Source organism: Halichoeres trimaculatus, unplaced genomic scaffold (assembly GCF_033239565.1).
Source record: "Halichoeres trimaculatus isolate MK-OKI-2021-1 unplaced genomic scaffold, fHalTri1.1 fHalTri1_scaffold_19, whole genome shotgun sequence".
NCBI classification, from domain to species: Eukaryota; Metazoa; Chordata; class Actinopteri; order Labriformes; family Labridae; genus Halichoeres; species Halichoeres trimaculatus.
The window spans coordinates 20656059-20677599 of NW_027437197.1; the positions used below are offsets into that span (position 1 = coordinate 20656059).

The 21541-nt window shown below is 42.9% G+C and overlaps 1 protein-coding gene and 1 long non-coding RNA gene across 2 annotated transcripts in view; both read right to left on the minus strand.

Annotated features, from left to right (window-relative positions):
- Positions 1 to 13969, minus strand: part of kcnj3a (potassium inwardly rectifying channel subfamily J member 3a) — a 36918-nt gene extending 22949 nt beyond the window's left edge. Inside the window, exons 1-2 of the mRNA XM_074694596.1 lie at positions 12419 to 13969; positions 11290 to 11506 (exon numbers count right to left, since the gene is read on the minus strand). Of these exons, the coding sequence (XP_074550697.1) occupies positions 11290 to 11506; positions 12419 to 13096 (895 nt within the window). The 5' untranslated portion in view covers positions 13097 to 13969. The remainder of the gene's footprint in view (positions 1 to 11289; positions 11507 to 12418) is intronic.
- Positions 13970 to 16325: 2356 nt separating this feature from the next.
- LOC141808176 (uncharacterized) lies at positions 16326 to 18158 on the minus strand. The gene is made up of 3 exons (XR_012599894.1): positions 18084 to 18158; positions 17829 to 17931; positions 16326 to 16510 (listed from the first exon to the last, which is right to left on the minus strand). It is a non-coding gene; the product is annotated as an uncharacterized LOC141808176 (long non-coding RNA).
- Between the last annotated feature and the right edge of the window lie 3383 nt (positions 18159 to 21541).

A 21541-nucleotide genomic window follows, 5' to 3' on the forward strand; every position in this document is an offset into this window, starting at 1 on the left:
ATTGTTTTCCAGATCCAGTCTTGATGTATTACTCCACCTCTCTGTGACTCCAACAACATGACCCCATTTGTCATGCTGAAGGCAGCTAGTCGTTGAATGTACTCTTAATAAAGTCAAATGAGCCAAAGGCATGAAATCCAGTTTAACCCGAGAGCTGTGAGGTATCAACACATGGCCTATCACGGCACAGGCGGAGCTCAGCGGGGACAGCCGCATCCCTCCAGAGCTCTCACCCTGAGCACATTAGATTTAATTGGAAACTCCTGTTCTCACCTGATCTGCTGCTTTAACTCCCGCACTGAACCATCTTTAACCCTTTGACCTGCAGGGTTGAGACGCCAGGCGAGTTACGCTTCTCCTGTAATGAATTATGGTCAGATTTCTGGCTCGTGCCTGGGGTTCACTTGTGCCGTTGTTTGCTTGAGCCGTGATTTTCTCCGCTTCGGGTGACCCCTGACCCCCGGGGCTAAGGCTGTAAACTCATATGATGGAGACGATGGGGCCTCTGGAGCGACGGAGAGCTCTCCATTTTCTTTTCAATTATGGCTGCTGATAATAAAACACTGATCGGGCTATGACATCTGCTGCTCTGCTAATCAGTGGCAATAAATGTTTCCATTTAATTATGTTGGCAGCGGAGCCAGCATCAAAGCAATTATTTATCTCCATTTCATTTCTAAATATCGTCTGTATATTTGTTGCACAACAATAACAACTTAATTAAAGCTGATGAAGATAGTGTCATGTGACGTTATAATTAGGATTCTCCACAGCACAGGTCAGGAAATCACTGTTTACTATTTTTGATTTGCAAAGCCCTAGGCTTGTTTTATTTCATCACAAACCTTAAAATAATGTCTTGAGAGTCTATTTTGCTCATTTTCATTAAACTTTAACCCCACACAGGCTTAAATACAAACCTGTATCTTAACGATAAAGCTACACAGCTTAAAGGTCCAATATTATGCAAAAATCACTTAAAGTCTTTTAGTGAAAGCCCACAAAAAGTGATATTTGATGACCAAAAACCTGTACTTAGTGCTTGTGAATGTAAAATCCTGACTTAAAACGAGTTGTTTGGATTTTGGGGATTTGCCGACGTCAGCGATTCCCTTTTTTGACCAATCAGGAGCAAGTCTGACCTGATTGATCCACCAGAGCAGATACCCCCAAACCCCCTCCCCGCTGCTGGAGAGATGCCAAAGTTGAAGAGCCATTACTGCTTTGTTTTTGGCTGTAAACAGCCACATAGTTCCATGCACAAGCTTCCCATCTCGGAAGAAGACAAGACTAAGTGGCTAGAGTTCATTTATCAAGGAAATGTGCCAGCTACACTCAGTAAAACTGTGCATGTGTGTGCTAGTCACTTCACGGCCGGCTGCTTTTCCAACTTTGGACAGTACAACAGAGGGCTAGCGAATAGACTGGTCCTGAATCATCCACCAACAAACCTCAGACCCTGAAAATGCTGTGTGCTGTGGAGCAGATGTAAGAGCTTTTCCTCAGTGTCCCCTGTCTCTGTGTTAGCTTCAGGATGCTAACTTAAGCTGCAGTTAGCCTGTTGTTTTAGCCTGTAGTGTCACGGTAAACGAGCTTTGCTGTTTTCTAAACATTGTGCGGAGCTCGTGGCGCTGCTCTCAGTGGCGCGGAAGAGCGGGGCGGTATCAGCGGTGGCTCATTTACATATGAAGGCCACGCCCACTAAATCAGAGCGTTCTGAACAGAGGGGCTATGAGAGCCTGGAAACAATGCTGCTGAGCTTGATTTATTGGCTTTTTGGACCAAAACATGTTACTACCATTTCATGAAGACATCAATGATCCGTATTAAACTGCAGAAAAGGAGCAGAATATGGGAGCTTTTAAAAAACAGAGCTTACAGTTAGCAGGGTCTTGATTTCAAGCTCCTCCTTCCAGCCATATGCTTCATTTAGGCTCAGATACACTTGAATAAACATCACCACTTGATCCTGTCTATATGCAACCAAGCCCCTGCCACCCACACTCATTTTTAAACAAGCAGAAAGCTGGGATATTCTATTTTTTATTCTGTTACAGTGAATCATAGGAAAAGCCTTGTAGCAGTATGAAAAAGAGGGGGCCGGCAGCAATCTTTGAAAACAATCAACGCACGACTTTAGAAGAGAAAGGAGGGAGATTCTGATCTTTTCTTTGCCATAATTTGCCTCCTAATCAAATCAAGAGATGAAATGTGACACCCAGCTTCATGTACGACACACTTTCAGGGGGAAATAATTTTCAAATATGAGACTATTAGTTAGTTCAGTAAGCAGGGATTGTTTGCCGGCAGCACAAATGTGCCGCGTGAAGGGTGAGGAGGAAGTTGAAGTGAAAAGTCTGAGCAAACAAATACACAGATTTGAATGAAACAGCAGGACGGCTTGGTTTATCATGAACACAACTTTATGCCTCCTAATCCCTTAAACCTTGACAAGTTTGCTGGAAAACATTTCCTCAATATTTTCTATTTAAACCGTTTTTTTTAGATTTCATGGTAAGTCTAAGTGATCACACGGCACACATTTGCATGAAAGTCACATCCCTCTGGAAAGGGGGGAGAAAAAGGGTTTTTACTGATGATAGAGTTTATGAATCATTGCTCTTCATAGCTGATGAGTGAATTTAAAAGCACTTTGCAGAGCTTTGAGGATCTTAACACTGTGGTTTGCCTCCATGTTAGCTCCCAAACATCGCTCAAAAACTCAGGGATAGACTGATGTGCTTCTTTCAGACTTCTTTCTGCTGCAAAATGAGCACCAGTTTGCCCTTAAAATAATAAATCACCAGCTTATTTATCCCAATTAGTTATTATTCCTCTAATCTGTAAACTGCCTTCTTTTAGATTGCATAAACACATATTCAATCCTCAGCATGCTGCAGCATTCAGACAGGAGAGTTGTGGCGTAACAGCATCCTGTACAAACCCAGCAGTGAAAATAAGGAAATGAATTCAGTTACAATGCACTGATTAGCTTCATGGTTGGGGGAACATAAACGTCTGTTACTGGCAGCTACAGTTTATTTTGGGTCCTGAAGAATCAGCTCCACTAATGAACAGATTGCCTCTGGCTTGGCGTTTAAGCCTTTGTAGTGTTGAACAGCATTGCTGGTGCCGTAATGGGACACTTATCTAAACTTGTGATGTATTTTAAGAAGGCCGCGTGTAGTAGTTCTGAATCAGCAGATGAGTCAAAGTCAGGTCATGATCAGCTCTGCAGAGTGACCCTGCAATGCTATTTACGTTACATAATGTCACAATTTGATTTTGGATCATTTAAGGAGCACGGTTATAATAAAGTCGCTACTGCAGGAAGAAAAGGTGCTGAGGGGGTTTGAGCTTTCCTTTATTTCAAACATAGACTTAAAGTAACAATGCTGCATGTTCAAACTAAATGTGCAGATTTTCAAACCACTTTATATTTTACACGCTGCAGAAATCCCTGAATCTGTCTGGAAACTGATCAAAACGGTTCGTTCTAAAAATAGTATGAGAGCTTCACAAGGCTCGCTGAAATGATGATGTCATAGCATAAGGATTTCCTCACCAGTTTGCAACACATTAGTCAAAAGCAACACAAACCCCAAGGTCTACCAAAGACTGCCTATGGATGGGCTCAAGTGGGCTGCCCAGTCAGAGTAACGGGGGCTTGTGGAGAGGGGAGCCTTAAAGAGACAGTAGCTTAAATGATGCATTACAGACAAAGGCTGAAATAGGGGTTTTCTCAAACACCACAGTGAGAGAAATTAGGATTATTTGAGTGTTAATACAACTAGTACAGGGATACCAGAGGAACAGTATAGAGCCTTAAAAATAGCATGATACCCCCTCTTTAAGACATTTTAAAACAACACAGAAACATGTCTCAGGGGAGGAAATTACAAGGCCTTCAATGGTGACTTCAATATTTGGTATTGACGTATAATTTGGCATTAAAAATCATATCCTGAAACAGAAAAAAGTAACACTGGCAATGAAAAATGTGTATTATAAAAAAAAACATAATGGCATGAATAACGTTTTGTTGAAGTTATAAACACGGACATGAAATGTTTGAAATTTCATTTTTATGAACTTCTGCATTCTGATGTTTTCAAATTCAAATGTTTTATTTGTTTGATGTCACTGTTTTACCAATGATAGTTAATGATTTCAATGATTTTTTTTAATCACACTTTTTTTCCCCAACTCGTTGTTTTTGGTGTCAACTTTATGTCACTCTCTTGGTGTGTAGGGGGGGTTTAGGGGGAAGAGCTAAGAAGGCAAAATTTGCATATTATTTGCATGATATTGGCAAATGACGCAAACAATCTGCAAATGTTTTTCATGCCATAACCTAGTTTGATGCCATTATAATCATTTATAATACACATTTTTCAATGCCAGTGTTACTTTTTTTAGTTTCAGGTTATGTTTTTAAACTCAAATTTATCTTCAATACCAAACATTTAAGTCTTCAATTTAACTCAGTAGAAAAACTGGAAAAAAGCTCATGTAGCTATAGCATAGCAGACAGTCGTCATTTAAGTCCAACTCTACTCAAGAACACTAATTAAAAAAGGAGGCGTTATCAATATCACTAGTACCTGTGAACTTCCATGAATTCATTAAACCTGCACTGAAGCTGACTGTAGTTACATATTTCCATGCTTTGTGAAGCCACAAAGGTTTTTTCAGCCAGTCGTAAGATCATTAAGTTCACAGCCGTGTTCCAAAGACTCCGTCTACAATGGACTCAGATCTTCGTAACGTGCGCAGACTGCTCAGAAAACATGAAAATGAGACCCTCAGATCAATGAAGGATTTCCTGTTTGTGTCTTCATCTGTCCTCACTCTTATCTTATCATTACTAAGCCCTGCGCCTGTTGCCTAACAACCTCAACAGTGGTACAATAACAAGCTAACATCACTCTGCTGCTCTTTGAGTTCCGATCATCCCAAGTGTCTGCGTCTTTGATTGAACTATTGCACAATGAATATCAAGTTATGTCGGGTACCCACAATGCACTGGAGGAATCATCCGTGGCCAAGCTAAAGTGGGACATATCTGTTGGCTACGTTTGAAGGAGTCTTGGAAATGGGACAGCTTCTGGTGTGCTGCTGTGACACAACTGGTCTTGAAATGTGCCCTATGAAGGATGCAGCCCCTGAATTGGGACACAGCTAATAAAACAGGTAGGTGTAGCAACCCACAGGTTTCTGAAGAGCCTTTCATATGACATCATCGCTGTCACGATCTTATTTTGTCCCAGAGTGTAATAGTATTTTAATAGCAAGGGTAGTAGAGGGTAAATTAAGTGGTATTTGGACACAAATCGTTTAAATTGTTGTTACCAAATGAATGTCCAAGACTGAGTCATGAGGGCCTGTATGCACGTCCAGTCATTACACAAACAGGCCCATGAGTCAGAACGGACTTTTATGGAACGGCCTATTTGGCCGTGGTGTTATCCACACGCAGGACCGCCAAAAATTAGCCAATTAACTAATTGCACCATAAAAACAAGGTCATATGTGCAGGGAACTTCCTGGAAAATCCCAATCCAACAAATTTGGATTGTGCTTGCGTACTCCACACAAACAGTAAACATGGCAAGCGGTAATGTGTCGGTGAGAGGGGAGCAAAAGAGCATCTGGCCTGTCATGTTCTCAGAAGAACACTGAGACAGAACACAGAGCAAACTACACAATAGATTCTTCAGCAGATATTCAGCTCTCCATGCTCAATATTCCAAATCTCGCGTAGTAATACGTGACTTTCGTGTAAACCAGGAATCCCAAACTCGTGCCATGGAGGGCCAAAAGGCTGCAGGTTTTCTTTCCAACCAAAAACTTCACCAGCTGATTTCACTGATTACCTCACCTTCAAGCAGAGAGCAGGGACTACTCAGTAAATTCAGCTGGTTGAGTTTTAGGTTGGAATGAAAACCTGCAGCCTCTTGGCCCTCCATGGCACGAGTTTGAGATCCCCTGGTGTAAACAAACATGACGGACGAATGGGAAAAAGCAATGATGGTTGTTTTCAGCCTCTTAAATTTCAGGTAAAAACACACAAAAAAAGAAAAACAATTATGGAAAAAGCCATGGAGATGGCTATAGATTGCGAGTTGGTGGTGAGTAAAATCATCACAAGTATTGCAGATAGATTTTTTACCATCTCTTCGATAAGTCAGCTGAGTCAGCTCGGGTTTTGATTGGTTTTGCTTCAGTACACGTGAGATTACACACTGTACCTGCTCGGCTCCTCTCAGAGCACCCCACACACAACAGGATTTCTAGTCACTGATATTAAACATGTTCATTATCTCTGATCTCTCAATCAGAGGCCTCCCAAGTAGCTCCGACTGGACAAATTCACTTGACACACCCCACACCAAAGGAAAATTACACACCATGTCATTTGCAAGCATCAGACAATCAGGCCTTTACTGGCTTTGGTCGTAAGAAGACTGGGACAAAAATCAGCCCAATTATCCTGTAGAGTGTACCCGCCTTTATTGGTCTAGGTTGCGCACCCTATGGGGCAAACCCTTGTGTTGGCAGTCCATGTTCTGGTTTAGCCTGTGGCACCTTTCCCGAATGTCACTTCCCACTTTCACTGTGTTTCCTGCTCTATCCACTGTCCTAAAGTTTAAAATTTAGATGTCATTTCATTTTGTTTCTTTTTCCACCACTTATCCTGGTCCGGGACACGGGGGCAGCAGTGCCATCAGCGAAGACCAATGACCCCTGTCCCCAGCTACTTCCATCAGCTCCTCTGGGGGGATACCCAGGCCAGTTGAGAGATATGATCTCTCCACCATGTCCTGGGGCTACCCCAGGGTCTCCTTCCAGTTGGACATTCCCGAAAAACTTCCCGAGGGAGGCGTCCAGGAGGCATCCTCACCAGATGCCCTGAACCACCTTATCTGGCTCCTCTCGATGCCAAGAAGCGGCAGCTCTACTCCGAGCCTCTCCCGGATGTCCAAGCTAGAAACCCTATCTCTAAGGCTGAACCCAGACACCCTGTGGAAAAAGCTCATTGCAGCTGCTTGGATTTGCAATACTATTGGCCACAACCCACAGCTCGTGGCCATAGCTGAGGGTCGGAACGTAGATTGACCGGTACATTGAGAGCCTTGCCTTCTGGCTCAGCTCTCTTCACCACAACAGACCGGTACAGTGTCCGCATCACTGCCTATGCCGCCCCAATCCGTCTGTTAATCTCTCGCTCCATTTTCCCCTCATTTGTGAACAAGACCTCAAGATAGTTGAACTCCTCCACTTGGGGCAAAGACTCTCCCGACCTGGAGTGGGCAGTCCACCCTTTCCTGACCGAGAACCATGGCCTCAGACTTAGAGGTGCTGATCTTCATCTCAGCTGCAAACTGTTCCAGTGCAAACTGGAGGTCAGTGTTCGATGAGGCCAACAGGACCACATCATCCGCAAAAAGCAGAGATGGGAACCTGACTCCCTCCTCCACTTGACTGCGCCTAAAATCCTGTCCATGAAAGTAATGAGCAGAATCGGTGACAAAGGGCAGGCCTGGCGAGGTCCAACTCTGACTGGGAACGAGTGCGCAAATGTCTTGGAGGTTAAGTGACTAAATTAGTTGAAGTGACTCCTAGCAAACAGCTAGCAGCAGTCAGCTGTCACTCAACTCTACCACATCCTTAAATCCTCCATCAGTTAGGCCTTAATGTCACTTTGTCTGGACTGGAGCTGGAGCCATTACCAGGCTTCTTGTGAATTATGGTGCATGTGTTGAGTATAATCAGTCTCCAAATGAACAAATTCCCACGGAGCAATCCAAAGATATATTTAAGGATTTAAATATAAAGGTCCCTCTTCTTATAGTATGGACTCCATAGTGTTGAGATATGGTGGGTGAGCGGTTGGCAGACAAAAGGGGACTTCAACACCAAGGGAAACATAATAGCATGCTTAGAGCAAAAACAGAAACCACAAAGCCAAATTCTCACATAACGTACGGAGCAAAAGCGAAGACTGAATGACATTAATCAGAATGATGACACTACAGGGATGACATGACCTCTGATGCTTGTGTTAGCGGAAAAAAAAACACACAAAGAGATGAACAAGATAACAGGAAACTGATGTAATTATGGTGCAGGAAAGCCAATCAGCTTTGAGATTTTTCTGTTGCTGAGAGATTAGATCAGAAAAGGAGGCATCAAAGGGTCCACACACAGTCCCAGGAAAAGGTGGATGTAGTCATAAACTCTGACATACGCATTCAGGTTTACAGATGTATAAAGATGAATATTCTTATGAGCACATCATGAGGCTCGCATGTTTTAGAACTTGGAGGAAACAGCACTTCTGATAACGTTCAGTATGAAGTCCAGATCTAAATGTTACGCCAAGGTTGAGATCTTTGAATTCCCAAACATAACATAACCACAAAAAGAACTCTTCTACATGCATTACTCCTGCACGGATAAATTCAAATTACTTCACAGCTCTAAGAAACAAGATAACAGACCCTAAACTGTGATCAGTTTGTTCAGCAGACTCCACCACATTGCAACTGAACAGATGCTACTGCATTGCGGACTTGTTCAACTGTAAAATCTAATTGGTACATAGTTTTGTCACAGCTCAGTAGTATCGCAAATTCTCCCAGATATTACATTTATAATCATTATAACTAATTGACATTAGCTCTGTTCAAATATCAACTGGGCTCCTCTTCTTACTTGTGATTTGCTTTAGCAGGCGTTAAACTCCTCTGGTGTTATGCAAACACCTGTCATTCCTGCAATGCACGAATCCTGCAGAAGTAACTCGGCTCGGTGTTACTGTACTGAGATTCACATCAACACAATAACAGAGGGATGAGTTGCTCACACACGGAGCCTGACATGCAGATCTGCTCTGCAGCCAGTGACACATTAGTAACTCCAAAGATACTTGTTGCAGAATGAGGAGATGTGTTGCTTGTATTGATTTTTATCGTGTCAGACATTATCTCTGCTCGTACTGCTAACCCAACCAAAACTTGTTACTACAGCCTTCTTGTTTGTGCCCCCCCACCTCACAGCTAGCTTGTGTTCTCAAACGGCATGTACACTATATTAATTGCAACGTGATGTAAACCCAATTTATCCTCAGCTGCACATCTTCCCCGTGCCTTGTTTGAAAAAAAAAAAAAAAAAACGACACCACAGAGTCACAACTGGCATCACTCCAGGAGTAAATGTGCAGCTAGCAGACACCCTACATGTCTCATTTGGAACGTGCGACGTACTGAGGTTGGTGATCAAAACACACCTTGGGCTTCTTTTCAAAAGGAATGAGGAATCGCTTATACGCTGGAGAGGTTGTCAGGGGTTACAGCTAAATGGAACGACTCCGGGCTCCTACGTGATCTCATCCTGGATGCACACTTGGTTGTTTTGCTGTGCTTAAAGAGAACTTCAGTTGGACCAAAATATGTGTGTGTGATCTCCGGGAACAAGAGGTAGCAACACCAGAAAAGGGTGCTCCCTTGTGCATTGTCATTATCAGGTAGAAGAGAGAAAAGGCTGGTGGTTGTGTAAGCTTTAATCTGCAGCACAGAGTGTTTTAACTCCTCTTCCAGACTTTTTTTCTTTTTTCTTTTTGCACATAACAAATGAAAAAAGAAGATCTGGGGAGTTGGGTAGCGTCCTTGCTAGTAAACAACAAGCCTCATAAATATTTCATCTTATTCTTTCTCTGCTGTATCACCTGTTCCGGCCAACACTTCCTTGTACTGTACAAGGCTGTGTGTGATTTTTTCAGACCTCAGCAGAGATCCTCCTCTAATATCGGGTGAAGCTGTCAACAAAAAGCAATTTCATTCCATGTTCTGCATGGCATGTTAGCCTTCGCTTTTAATATGACAGAAATTGTGTTATGATCCCTATACCATAGGAATAAAAAAAAAAGAAATATCTAAGTTTAGGTGCAGTGCTGCAATCCTGAATACTCAAGGAGAGGTTGCCATGGAAACAGAGTTACATTGGCCAGAAATGAAAGCGTCTGAGGATTTAGACTTTCACTGTACATAAATTTTTAACCATAGATTGTTTCTACATCAGTCTTTCCAAACCAACTTCTCATGGGCACTACCGCTCCTCGATGCAGACGTTTCTGTAGAGTGAAGGGACACTCCCAGGGCTGTTTCCTTTTAACTCTGTGATACAACAGCTGGAGACGGGGGACACACTCTGCTTGAGCAGCTACTATAACAGTACGATTGCATGCTAAAATATGAGTGAGACTATCGGCAGCTCGAGCCCAGAGAAGCACGTCAACAGCAGTGTGTTTGTAGCTTCATATCACAGGGTCCTCATTAAAAATTCAAAATTAAAACCAATCTGGCGTCTCATTAATGAAGAGAAATTGAGTATTTCCAGCAAGAAGCAGGCAGAATTGCGTGAGTTGCCTACTATATGTGTGCATTAACGTGTGCAAACCCATCACAACAACTCAAAGTGGTCTCAAAGTGCAGATCCTGATACGTCAAATCATCTCAGCTGCACAAAGACTTTAAAACCCGGCACCAACTATCTGCTAATTGCCGTCTGCACAGCGCAGCCTGTAAGCCTCCCTGTCACATCTCCATATGCTGCTTTCTCTCAGCCACCCCTTTTTACAACTATTCAGCCCTATAGCAAAAAAATCTCTCTTCACACACTACACCAGCACTGTGTCAAATAAACGGTTAGAGTCTGAAATGACCACAGTGGAGGGTTTTTACTCGGGGCATTACTCATCTTGGTGGAAATGGAATTCCCTAATTCCAAAGGGACCCTACAAAGGCAAATTATTATCCCCTGTGAGAAAAGCAGCCCTGAAGTAAGTGCTGCGCGGGCACAAAGGCGAGGAATAGAATTTGCTTCAGATGGGAATAAGAAAATGTTTATTGCCCCAAAGTGACCTGCTGGAGTGTTTATGGGCTGCACACTCATATGTGGCTTAAATCTTCTTCCTCCTTCCCCCAAAATAAGAATGCATAGATTAAAAAGCTGGCCCCTAATGCCGACAAGACAGAAACAATCATCTATTATGTATAAATGTTAAGCAGGGCTATTATTAGCAGCGCTGTAAGTTTGCCACAGAAAGAAAAATCAATGAGACACAATTAGGGGGTCAATTGTGGGTCCTTGAAGATGTCAGCTGTTAACAACGCGAAGATTATGAATATTAATTATGAGATGTGTTGAAACAAAGAAAACAGACACATTCACAGCCTCTTGTTTCTAAAAGCAGGCCCCTGGAAGTGTCCGTCCGTGGTCACTCACCTGTCGTCTCCACTATCCCTTCAAGTATCACCACGATTTCAAACTGCTCCGTCTGCATGGATCTCTGGGAGAGCTCGTAAAAGGGGCTTTTGGTGTCAATCACATGGCAGATCGTGAGTGGCGAGACGAGGAAGAGCTGGTCCGCCCCGGTACTGAAACCCACGTCCAACTCCAGCTGATCCAGCGGTAGAAACTCGCCTTCAGGCGTCTGGCGAGACTGGGGAAGCGTGCAAGAAGAGACAGAGACAGAGATGCTTGGTGGAGGGGGAAAAGGAAGAGGGTAAGACACTCATATGCAGGTTATAGAGAGGCACTGGTTGAGACTTCTTCATGTGCAAGAGTGAAGCCAATAAGTCTACTGCAATTTTCTCAGCTGATGTCTGGAGAGGTTATCAAACATTTGTTGGTGTGTCAACAAATCAATGGTTGAGATTATTGAAAACTTTGATTTCTCTGCCTACACACACCTGATGTGCAAAACAGTGGGGAAAAAATGACTTAAAGGTTAATTTCTACTTTTATGTTTTGCAAAAAAAATGATCTCAATAATTTCTTAAGATTGCAGCAAATTTCAGGCTAAACCTTCATCAATAATACTCACCTTTAATTAAAAAAAACAGTTTTCAAACTCTGTTTAAAGGTTGTTTCTTATGATTTTATATTGATTTTGCTTAGCCGGGCAGTTTATCAGGGTTTTTCCATGAGCGTTAGCACATTTAAACTAACTTGTATCACTTTATAATTTACAAATTAGCACAAAAACAATATTTTAAACTCAAGGTGTGACTTAAACACTTTGTAGCCTCTTAGAATAATCTAGGCAGGGTTATTTTGTCTCTGTTGTGTCTGTAAAATCTGGAATATGTGAAAAGGGATGAAGAAGGAATGAAAGAATAAAAGGCCATCTGTGTTCTCACTTGGGCCAAGATGGTGTTATGGTAACTTGTGCTCCTTTAATGAAGCATTAACGTTTGGAAAAGACACTGAAGCTTTGTCTTTTTGAGGTTTCATGTACAGTAAGGAGTGGGCTTAAATGTCAGTGTGTGGGCCTTCACCAAAACACAGAACAACAAAAAAGAACAGAACTTAATTTTGCATCCCCCTTGACTGAAAGTATAGCATCACTTACTTTGAGCAATTTGCAGCGGATCTGTGCAGACACCATATGGCTGTTACGCAGATTGCCGACCCTGAACATGAGAGTTAGTTTCCCATCTCGCATGGAGATCGCAGCATGTTCACTGAACATCAGAGTCTCGGCCCGTTTCTTGGGCTGAGACATCTTGATGAACATGCATCCGATCAGAAAGGCATCGACGATCGATCCGAGGATCGACTGGAAAAGAAAGAGAATGATCCCCTCGGGGCATTTGTCTGTGATGTATCTGTACCCATATCCTATGGTGGCCTCTGTCTCTATGAAGAAGAGGAAGGCTGATGGAAAGTTGTACACGTTGGCCACACATGGAGTGTACTTGTCGTTGTGTGCTTTGTTGAGGTCTCCTCTGATGTACGCGATGAACCACCACATAGAGGCCATGAAGAGCCAAGCCACCGTGTAGGTGAGGATGAAAATAAACAGATTCCAGCGCCATTTCAAATCTACGAGCGTTGTGAATAAGTCTGAGAGGTATCTGCTGGTTTCACCACCCAGGTTCCCATGCTGGACGTTACATCGCCCGTTCTTGTCCACGAAGCGCTGCCTCTTCTTCTTTTTCTCCGGGGGAGGCTGGTTGAATCCAGACCCGCTAGATGAGGTGGTCACTACCTGATAATCGTCCCCAAATTTCTTTCGAAGTGCAGACATACTACGATGACAGCAGCGGGAGGAATAACAAAGGATTCAGTGATGAAAAATAAAAACAGTGTGGCTCGTAGTTGCTGCAGTGCCCGTGCGCAATGTCTCCTCTTTTGGAAATAAGGCGATAAAAGTGCGCTGTCTTCGCCACCAGTTAGTCTTGCACTGTCCTCTTTCGCCACACACTACTGTTGCTACACCTCACAGCCATGAAACATCAATAATGTAACAGTACTTTACACACCTCGATGATAGAAGCCATATGAATGAAATAAAAAAGACGCACAGGATGATGTATCCAAACGCGCCAGTCGCAGTCCAGGTTTTACAGGTTTATCAGTTGCTGCGTCGTGGATTACTCATCGCCCGTGAAGGTTGGGGCTGTATTGACCTGTTCAAAACTGTACTCTCACAGTAAGTTCTCATGCGAAAGTTCAAAATCCCTCAAAGCTCCATAAAACGGCAAAATCTCTGCGTAATTTGTCACGGAAAACGGTTTCCAGGATGAAACGTCTCTGTGCGCTCTTGTGTTGGAGATGATCTGATTTCCAGTCCGTCCTTTGTGATGTGTATACATAGGAGATGAGTTGCATCCGAGCATATGAGTGTAAAAAAATGACGAGCTGGAAGGAGAAAATCACTGTCCCACTGTCGTCATTTTTGGCTGCGCGCATCGACGCTGATGGCCAGGCTCTTCTCGGGCATCTCTCACAGAAATGTCGACTGTGTGTTCATGTTTCAGCCGAAGAAATCCACCAGATGATCTTTTCTTTTTTAAGGCTTCTTGAATCCTTGTTTCCCGTCGATTTCCCTGCGCGGCTCCTGCGCACTTCCACGTTTCCAGTGATGCACGCACTGTTGCCCAGTGGTACTACAAAGACAGACAATTTAGGAGGAGGAGGGAAGAGGATTCGCCTGATTTGACAGTTTTTTTTTTTTCTTTTTTTTTTCCCTCAAGTGATCAAATGTGTGAAGCAGCAGCGAAGATGTTAAGATGACTTTCAAATAAGCACATTATGGCCTGTTAGAGGGAAAATAGAAGGCTCCTGACTCTGTGCAAAATCACAAAAACAGGATTAAATAAAGCTGATAAAAGCAGGAAGGAAATCAAAATGTTTACACCTCTATCTTTATGATCCATATAGAATCCCTCATAACAAACACACTGTCCTTTTTTAACATTGTTTACTCTACATTTTATCTGCAGTGGGTATTTACTAATGCACTGCGTTTGCTGCATTTTCTCCAGGGATTGCACTAACAGCCACCAATGACCCCACATCCATCCCACGGGTGACTGCACCCGCTTTATCCCGTGAACGCTGCACACAGGAGATCTTAACAGGGTAACAAGTTCTGCAGGGAAGCTGCTGACTGACACTCACTGAAAGCTGGATGAGATAAAGTGGGGAAGAGGTGGTGGTGGTGGGGGGGTGATGGTGGGGGTGCACAACTCAGAATTCACTCATATTAGAGCGCACAGGGCCACAGAGGAGTACACCCACACCATGGTTACCCAGCTTTTACACACAGCTTGTCTCTCAAACACACATGAGGTGGGATGAACAACAGACCCACCTCCTCTTTCACACATACACCTCCCCCTCACCTCCGTTTCCCTCCTCCTGCTCTTCCCTTTTCACTCTATATCAGGATGTTAAATCAGGGTGTCCCTGCAATATTCTCTGCCTCCAGCACAATTATCACTCTATTGTGAAACCAGGTTGTCTGCAGCTTTTTAATCTATAATCCAACCAAGAAATATGGTGTATGAGCAGCGCTCAGGGAGTGTAATCTTGATTATTTTCAGGTCAGAAATAGTACAGAGCTGTAAATAAAAAAAGCTGTCTCAGAGAACATCCTCAAATCTCAGTCGTGAAAAGCATCATCCTGTGATATTAAAAACCTTTTCCCACTTTGATGCGATGCCAGGAAGCCTCTGTTGATCTTTTCTCTTCCAAAATATGATGTAAACGTCTACAGTGGCTGGGCGATTTCATTTTTGTAACAACCTCTCGTCCATTGACAAGCTCGCTGGGATCAATTTGTTGTTCATTCACTCGGCCTCCAGGTGAAATCACCTCTCCTCTCATCCTGGACCTCCCTGTGTTTTATGGCACGATATCTCATGTTCACTCTGAGCCCAGCGTGTCCTACTGTACGAGTGAAAGCTTCTAAAAACAGCACCAAGGCCTGACATAACCGTTTCCAAATGAACAACTGCGTGGCAGCTCACAGAGCAGTGTTGATGTGCCTCTGAGTGTTGTCTGCGCAGACTGTGATAGGACCCTCTCGAGGAGGGATGGACAGGACAAGATTTCCCCCATCAGTCACCAAGCCGTCATAATTGCCAGGTGAGCATTAGCAGGAGCTTCTGCGAGAGCCTTTATAATGAGTGCAGGGGGGACATGGGTCATCCACCATGCATCCTGGCCCTCATTAGGGGGAGAAGCCTATTCACATATTTGCAGAGCAGAAATAAGGCTATTAGTTTGGACTGGCCAACAGCCAGTCATCCAGCCAGCACCATGAGACAGAGATTTTTAATTGCAGGGTTTCACAGATATACTCAAAAGTTTTTCCATAGCTCTTGTCAAAGTGTCTGCAATGTGTGTACTTTTAGAAAAGACAATTAAATACAGCACACAGTGGGTTGTTTAATGACACAGTTTTCCTGCAGCACAGTCTAGAGTTCTTTGGTTTCAAAGCCTCTCAAACTTTAAATAAGATTATCTCTTATGATTAAAAAACACCATGAAACACTCAGTGACACGCAGAAAAAAAAAATCTTTAGGCATTATTTAATGAGTGTTAGCTGATCGAATCCTCAGCTTTGTTGTTTCAGCAGATCTGTGTGGGTGTGTAGTGATTTCCTTTAAAAATGAAGCTAGTAAAGCCATCACAGGCTAGAGCCACCAACAAGACTCTTCTTTTAATACATTTTGATTGGTGCAGGATTAGTTGATGACATCATCTTTTTTTGGCTTTGTTCAAAACAATCAGGAGAGCCCAGAGTACTGAAAAACACAAGTGTCTCATTTCAAATGAGGAAAACGTATCAAGCTTTGGCAGAATTATGTTTGTGAGATCATACAGGAGCTCATATTTCAATGTACATACCTTCAAATATCTTTGCATGTGTAAAAACAGATGATACAGCAGTGCATAATGATTTCAGAAGTTGTTTTCCTTATTGTAGATGATATAAAAAGATGAAAGACATGGTAGCTCCCCTAAAATGAAACCAAAACTTTCCATGACAAACAGCAGCACACAACGTAAGCTGTGTCCCAATTCAGGGTCTGAAGCCCCTGAGGGCTGCATACCCGGCTTTAACCAAAGATGCGGAACTGAAATGAGACAGTCTGGTCCATGGAGCATTTCCCGTTTGTCATGTCCGATGTTACCCAGCACCACCATCACCTGTCAGGCTCACGTTACTTTCTAACACAGTTTACCAAAACCTTACCTTTAAAGCAGGATATTTTTTTTCTACATTTTTTTTTACTTTATTTTCTTTATTAATAAAATATAGAACCACAAAGTACATGTTAGAGTACAGCAACAACGTACAATCTCAACATTTAAAAAGAAGTGCGGGGGGGGTTGGATCAATATCAATTTGGAAAAATAAAAAATAAAAATTGGGTTCCTATTACTTGTGCTCCTTGCAAGGGTCTTTATCCTGTGTCTGTTTCCCTGTGCTTTGTTGTCTGCATGTTTGCATGTTCCTGCATGTTGTCAGAGCACTTTGTAAACTGCTGTTTTTAAAGGTGCTATATAAATAAAGTTATTATTTTTAAAATGCAAATGCATTTTATACAACTGCAAGCTGTTATAGTTTAGATTGTAGTTTTTTAGAGTACTGAATTCTACTGATTTAATGTGTTGTTTGAATTCCCTGTATAAAAAAAAAAACAAAACAAAAAAACAAAACAAAAAAAAACATTAAATTAGTTGGGGGTTTTTTCCCCAGAAAGTTTACGTTTTTAAACACTATGAACAACACACTTTGCAGCACCTGAAAGTGAAGCTGGATTCATTAGCTGCATCAAAAAAAATTGACAGCCTTTAACACACCGCGGTGACATAATCAGTCTGCAAATTCAGCCGTCGTAGGCTGCAGCCCCTGAATTCAGACGCAGAATCTGCCCAGTGGCTTACTGTGGGGTGTCCGTCAGGGCCTTTAGTAATGAACCCCAACACCACCCCAAACACACACATACACACCGTATACACACTTGTCTCAGCCACAGATGATCTGCACACACGCACAGCGCACACACGCTACTGTGCATTATTGCAGCAACTGCAGTAAGGTCTTTAGAAACCAGCTTGCCTACACAGACCACATGACACAAAACAAGTTCTACAATTTATGTACCAAAGTTCATCAGATGCTTGCACAGCTCCAACAGGTTCAATCCAGTAAAGTGAGAAACCACCAGTGCAACACAATGCCATGGCGCTACACCATCAGTTCACCGACAAATTGAAGCATGCAAGTTAGTCCTGTTAGCAACAGCTACTGAAGTCAAAACATTTAACTCAGGTGTGGTTCATAGTGGGTTCCCTCAATACGCTTACATACCATCAATCTCTGCCAACAGGAAACAACATCTTTTGCTCAAACTCCAGCAAAACAAATCAGACGCAACCGTATCTATAAACAATGCTGAACAAACCAAAACACCTAAAAACTGTATCTCCACACAAAAAAAAACGAAACAGCAGCACTTACCTTTCACTTGTAATTGAAATCCATCCTCTGATCCTTCAGGATCCAACAGGAACGGCAGATTGTGGATAACTAAGTTCGTAGCATAGGCTCTAATGTCCACCTCCTCCATTATAACACAGGGCACATAGGTAAAACTAGAAGTTAAAATACCAAAATACTTTTTTTTCTAACACGTGCAGTTTGACGTTAAGCTAGTTTTTATCATGTTGACTTATTGTCTCGATTTAAGGCAACAAAATGCAGATTATGACTTACACTTAGAAGAAGAAAAGAGCCATGAGCAGGGAAAAACAGGAAACATGAGGTAACATGTTATGAGGAGATCACACGTGACAAACCAGCATGAAGAGAAACACAGCAACTTTATACACACAGAGTAACGAGCAACAGGTCACAGGTGTGAGAAGAGACACAGGTGACACCTGTAAAGGGCGATCAAAGAGGAGGGAAACACATGAGAAGATGGTTAAACTAAACCAGACACATGGGAAGCAAGAACTACAAAATAAAACAGGAAACACTAAAGACTTCACATAGAAACACACACAGGGAGTACAGTATCAGGACATGAGGCTGTGGGAAATGTTTTGGTATCACTTTTGTTCATCAGGAGTGGGTAGCGGCATGTCATCCACCTTTTTGTACAGTTTAAGTGTCAAACTTTAAGATTCCAGCGATAATCACAGGAACAGAGAGCAGCATGTGGTTTACAAAAGGCCCATTTGTTACAGCCATAAGGGAGCGTGCATAAAACCTTATTCAAAGCATCATTCAGACATCGCCCAGCCTGCACAAAACTCTCCTCTCAGTCTGCTCAACACGAAGGCTTTGTCTCTGACAGCTTAATACAAGAGAGAGGTGAAGGTCTGGGCTTGTTCTTGTCACACACCAGGAGGCAGCTGATGTGTAACACTGTGCACTAAATTAGAATATATGTAGATGAGGGTTTTATCTAACAATGCCTGGATTTGCAGCTCTTTTAAGGTAAAAAGTGACTCTTACTCCCACATTTTACTTTCACCATCTCTGTCCAGCTTGTATCTACTGGACTTCTCGCCAGAACTTGTGTCAAACTTTTCCTCATCAATAATCAGGGATACTTTCTGATCTTCTGTAACCCATTTCATAAAAATAGCTCTGACTGGAGCCTGATGGGCGGGCGCGGATGGAGATTGATTTATTAATCTAATCGTCCCGATGTAGGACACGACATGCATTCGTCCTGTTCTCTGAATCTGTCAGCACTTGAGGTCATTCTGCGAGAAGATCAGCCAATCACTTCGGACAATCTTCTCTAATTCTCCATCTTCCTTCCATAATCTGTACAATCAGGAGCTGGGCAGGGAAAACCGTCTCAGCTTTGATGTTTGGCTTTGATGGATTTGTTCTTCTATTACCCTCCAGCACAAATTTCCAACTTCCTCACCAACAAAATGTCTCAAATCACGTTTTACTGCAGCAATATTGATCCTGGCGTCTTAAACAAACAATCCCCTTCTCATGGAAGACATGCATGACGCTTCTCCTCCCTGCAACAATGAGCTTTTAACGTGATCTGAGGCATGTCTCTGGATGCTGGATGCACTAACAGCCTTTTCCTCCATGCTTCTGGCGTGTAATGTGAAACCATGTGGTGGATGAGCAGCGTCTCTGAAACCAATGGCTCCGTGGGGGTGCAGCAACTGGGTCAGAATCTGGAGCCTCTGAGGGCTGTATGAGATTGTCAGCATCTTGTGGTAATCAAAGGACATTACAGCTGCTCATGACCGAGTGAGGAAGAAGCGGCAGCGTTTAACCACAGACTGAACTCTCACTGGAGGTAAACAGAATCTGATAATGAGGATGATGCGTCTTACAGCCCCGTCGGATGAGTTATTATTATCTTGGGTACACTAAGGAAGCAAATGCAAATATTTTTCTGGAACAGTCTGTTGTATTTCTTGACTCCAGACCTTATTGGATGTCTCTGTGGTCAAAAATAGCATCCAAGCAGGAGTGTTTTTCGGAGCAGCTCCTGGAGATTGATGATTGATTACTCCACAATTACTGCTGAAAGCAGCAGGGCCCCTCCTCCTAATCACTGCTTTCGTCGCTAAAAGGAGATTATCACATAGGAGAAGCTTGTTAGAGCCACTTCCTCCCTGCAAATCAATAAAAATTACTCAAGAGATTGCAAGCATACATCAGAAATGTCTGAGTTAAACCCCTATAGGCTGACTTGCTGTGCGCGTTGGAAAGCAGGTATTGTGTTGTGTGTGTGTAGGTTTGAGTGTGTCTCCTGTGGCAGTAGATCTGACCCCCACTGAGATTCTGGCCTCAAACCATGTCTAATTAAAGCTGCTTTTCAGCGCTGCCGCTCTGGAACTTCAGGTCCCCTCAACAATTAAGTGCAGGATTTCTCCTCTGGTCTCCAGCGAGAAGAAAAGGCACATCCACAGGGTTGATTACCCCCCCAATCTGCTACCCATTATTGGGTAGCTGACTTAGTTGATGGAACCCCATCTATTGAACAGGGAGAGACAGGCAGGCTGGTGTACAATTTAAGCACACCAGAGACTCAGGGAGAAAGAGGACAGAAAATGTATAGCGTCGTATTGGAAGTCGAGGCACGAAACGTGTTGAAAGCTCCTTGTCATGATGGGCTAATGGAAATAGGTTAGCAAGACGATCACATAACCAGAGGTAAGAGGTTCAATTCCTGCTCCTGTGTCCTTGAAAGCTGCCCCCGATAAGAGCATCAGAGGGGAAAAAAGGAACAATTGTGAGCTTCACAACAGCAGGGTTAGGAAAACAAGAAACTCAGTGTTTTCATGTCGCCCTGATTCAAAGACGATCAAAGCCTGGTGGATTTTTCCACCAAGGTGCTTGATTATCTATTGCTTGTGCACACATGTAAAGTGTAAACCACTGGCTACTATCACCTGAACACATTTGGCATTCACCCAAAACCAAGGGTGTGTGCATTTAGTTAACCAAACAATGAAATGTCACCCTCATTCATCAGCACCAGAATTACAAGTTAATTTAACATGTTATTGATATCATTACAATCATAGGCTTGAAATGATGGTCACATATCATGTTCTGCGTTGCACCGCCATACCCCATGAGCCGTCTGTAGCTCTGATTAATGGCCACTGTCATGATGCCGCTACTACTCTAATGTAAACAAACACAGATGACAGATGGCGTCTCATAGCGCAGCAAGGTTTGGCAGCGTCTTAGAGATAAATGGAGATAAAGTTGTGTGTAAGCTGTTTCTGGTTGAACAGGAGCAAAGGCTAATGGTGCTCTGCTGTTGTTAGCAACACTCAGCAAACTTACTTGGATCAAGTATTTACAACAACAAGCTGCGACTGGATAGCATGTGACAATGTGTAGATGCTAATAGACTCATGCAGTCATATTAAAAGTCTGTAACGTCATAAAAAGTCTCAGTCAATCATGGCCAGGACCAAAGAGCTGTCAAAGGACACCAGGAGGAAAACTGTAGACCTGCACCCGGCTGATAGGCGAGCAGGTTGGTGTGAATGAACCAGTTGTGAGAGCAATTGTAAGAAAATGGAAGACATACAAGATTATGGATAATCTCTCTCAATCTGGGGCCCCACGAAAGATCTCATCCAGTGGCGTCAAAATGATCATGAGAATGGTGAGAAAAAATCCCAGAACTACACAGAGGGACCTGATGAGAGAGAACTGGGCCCAAAATA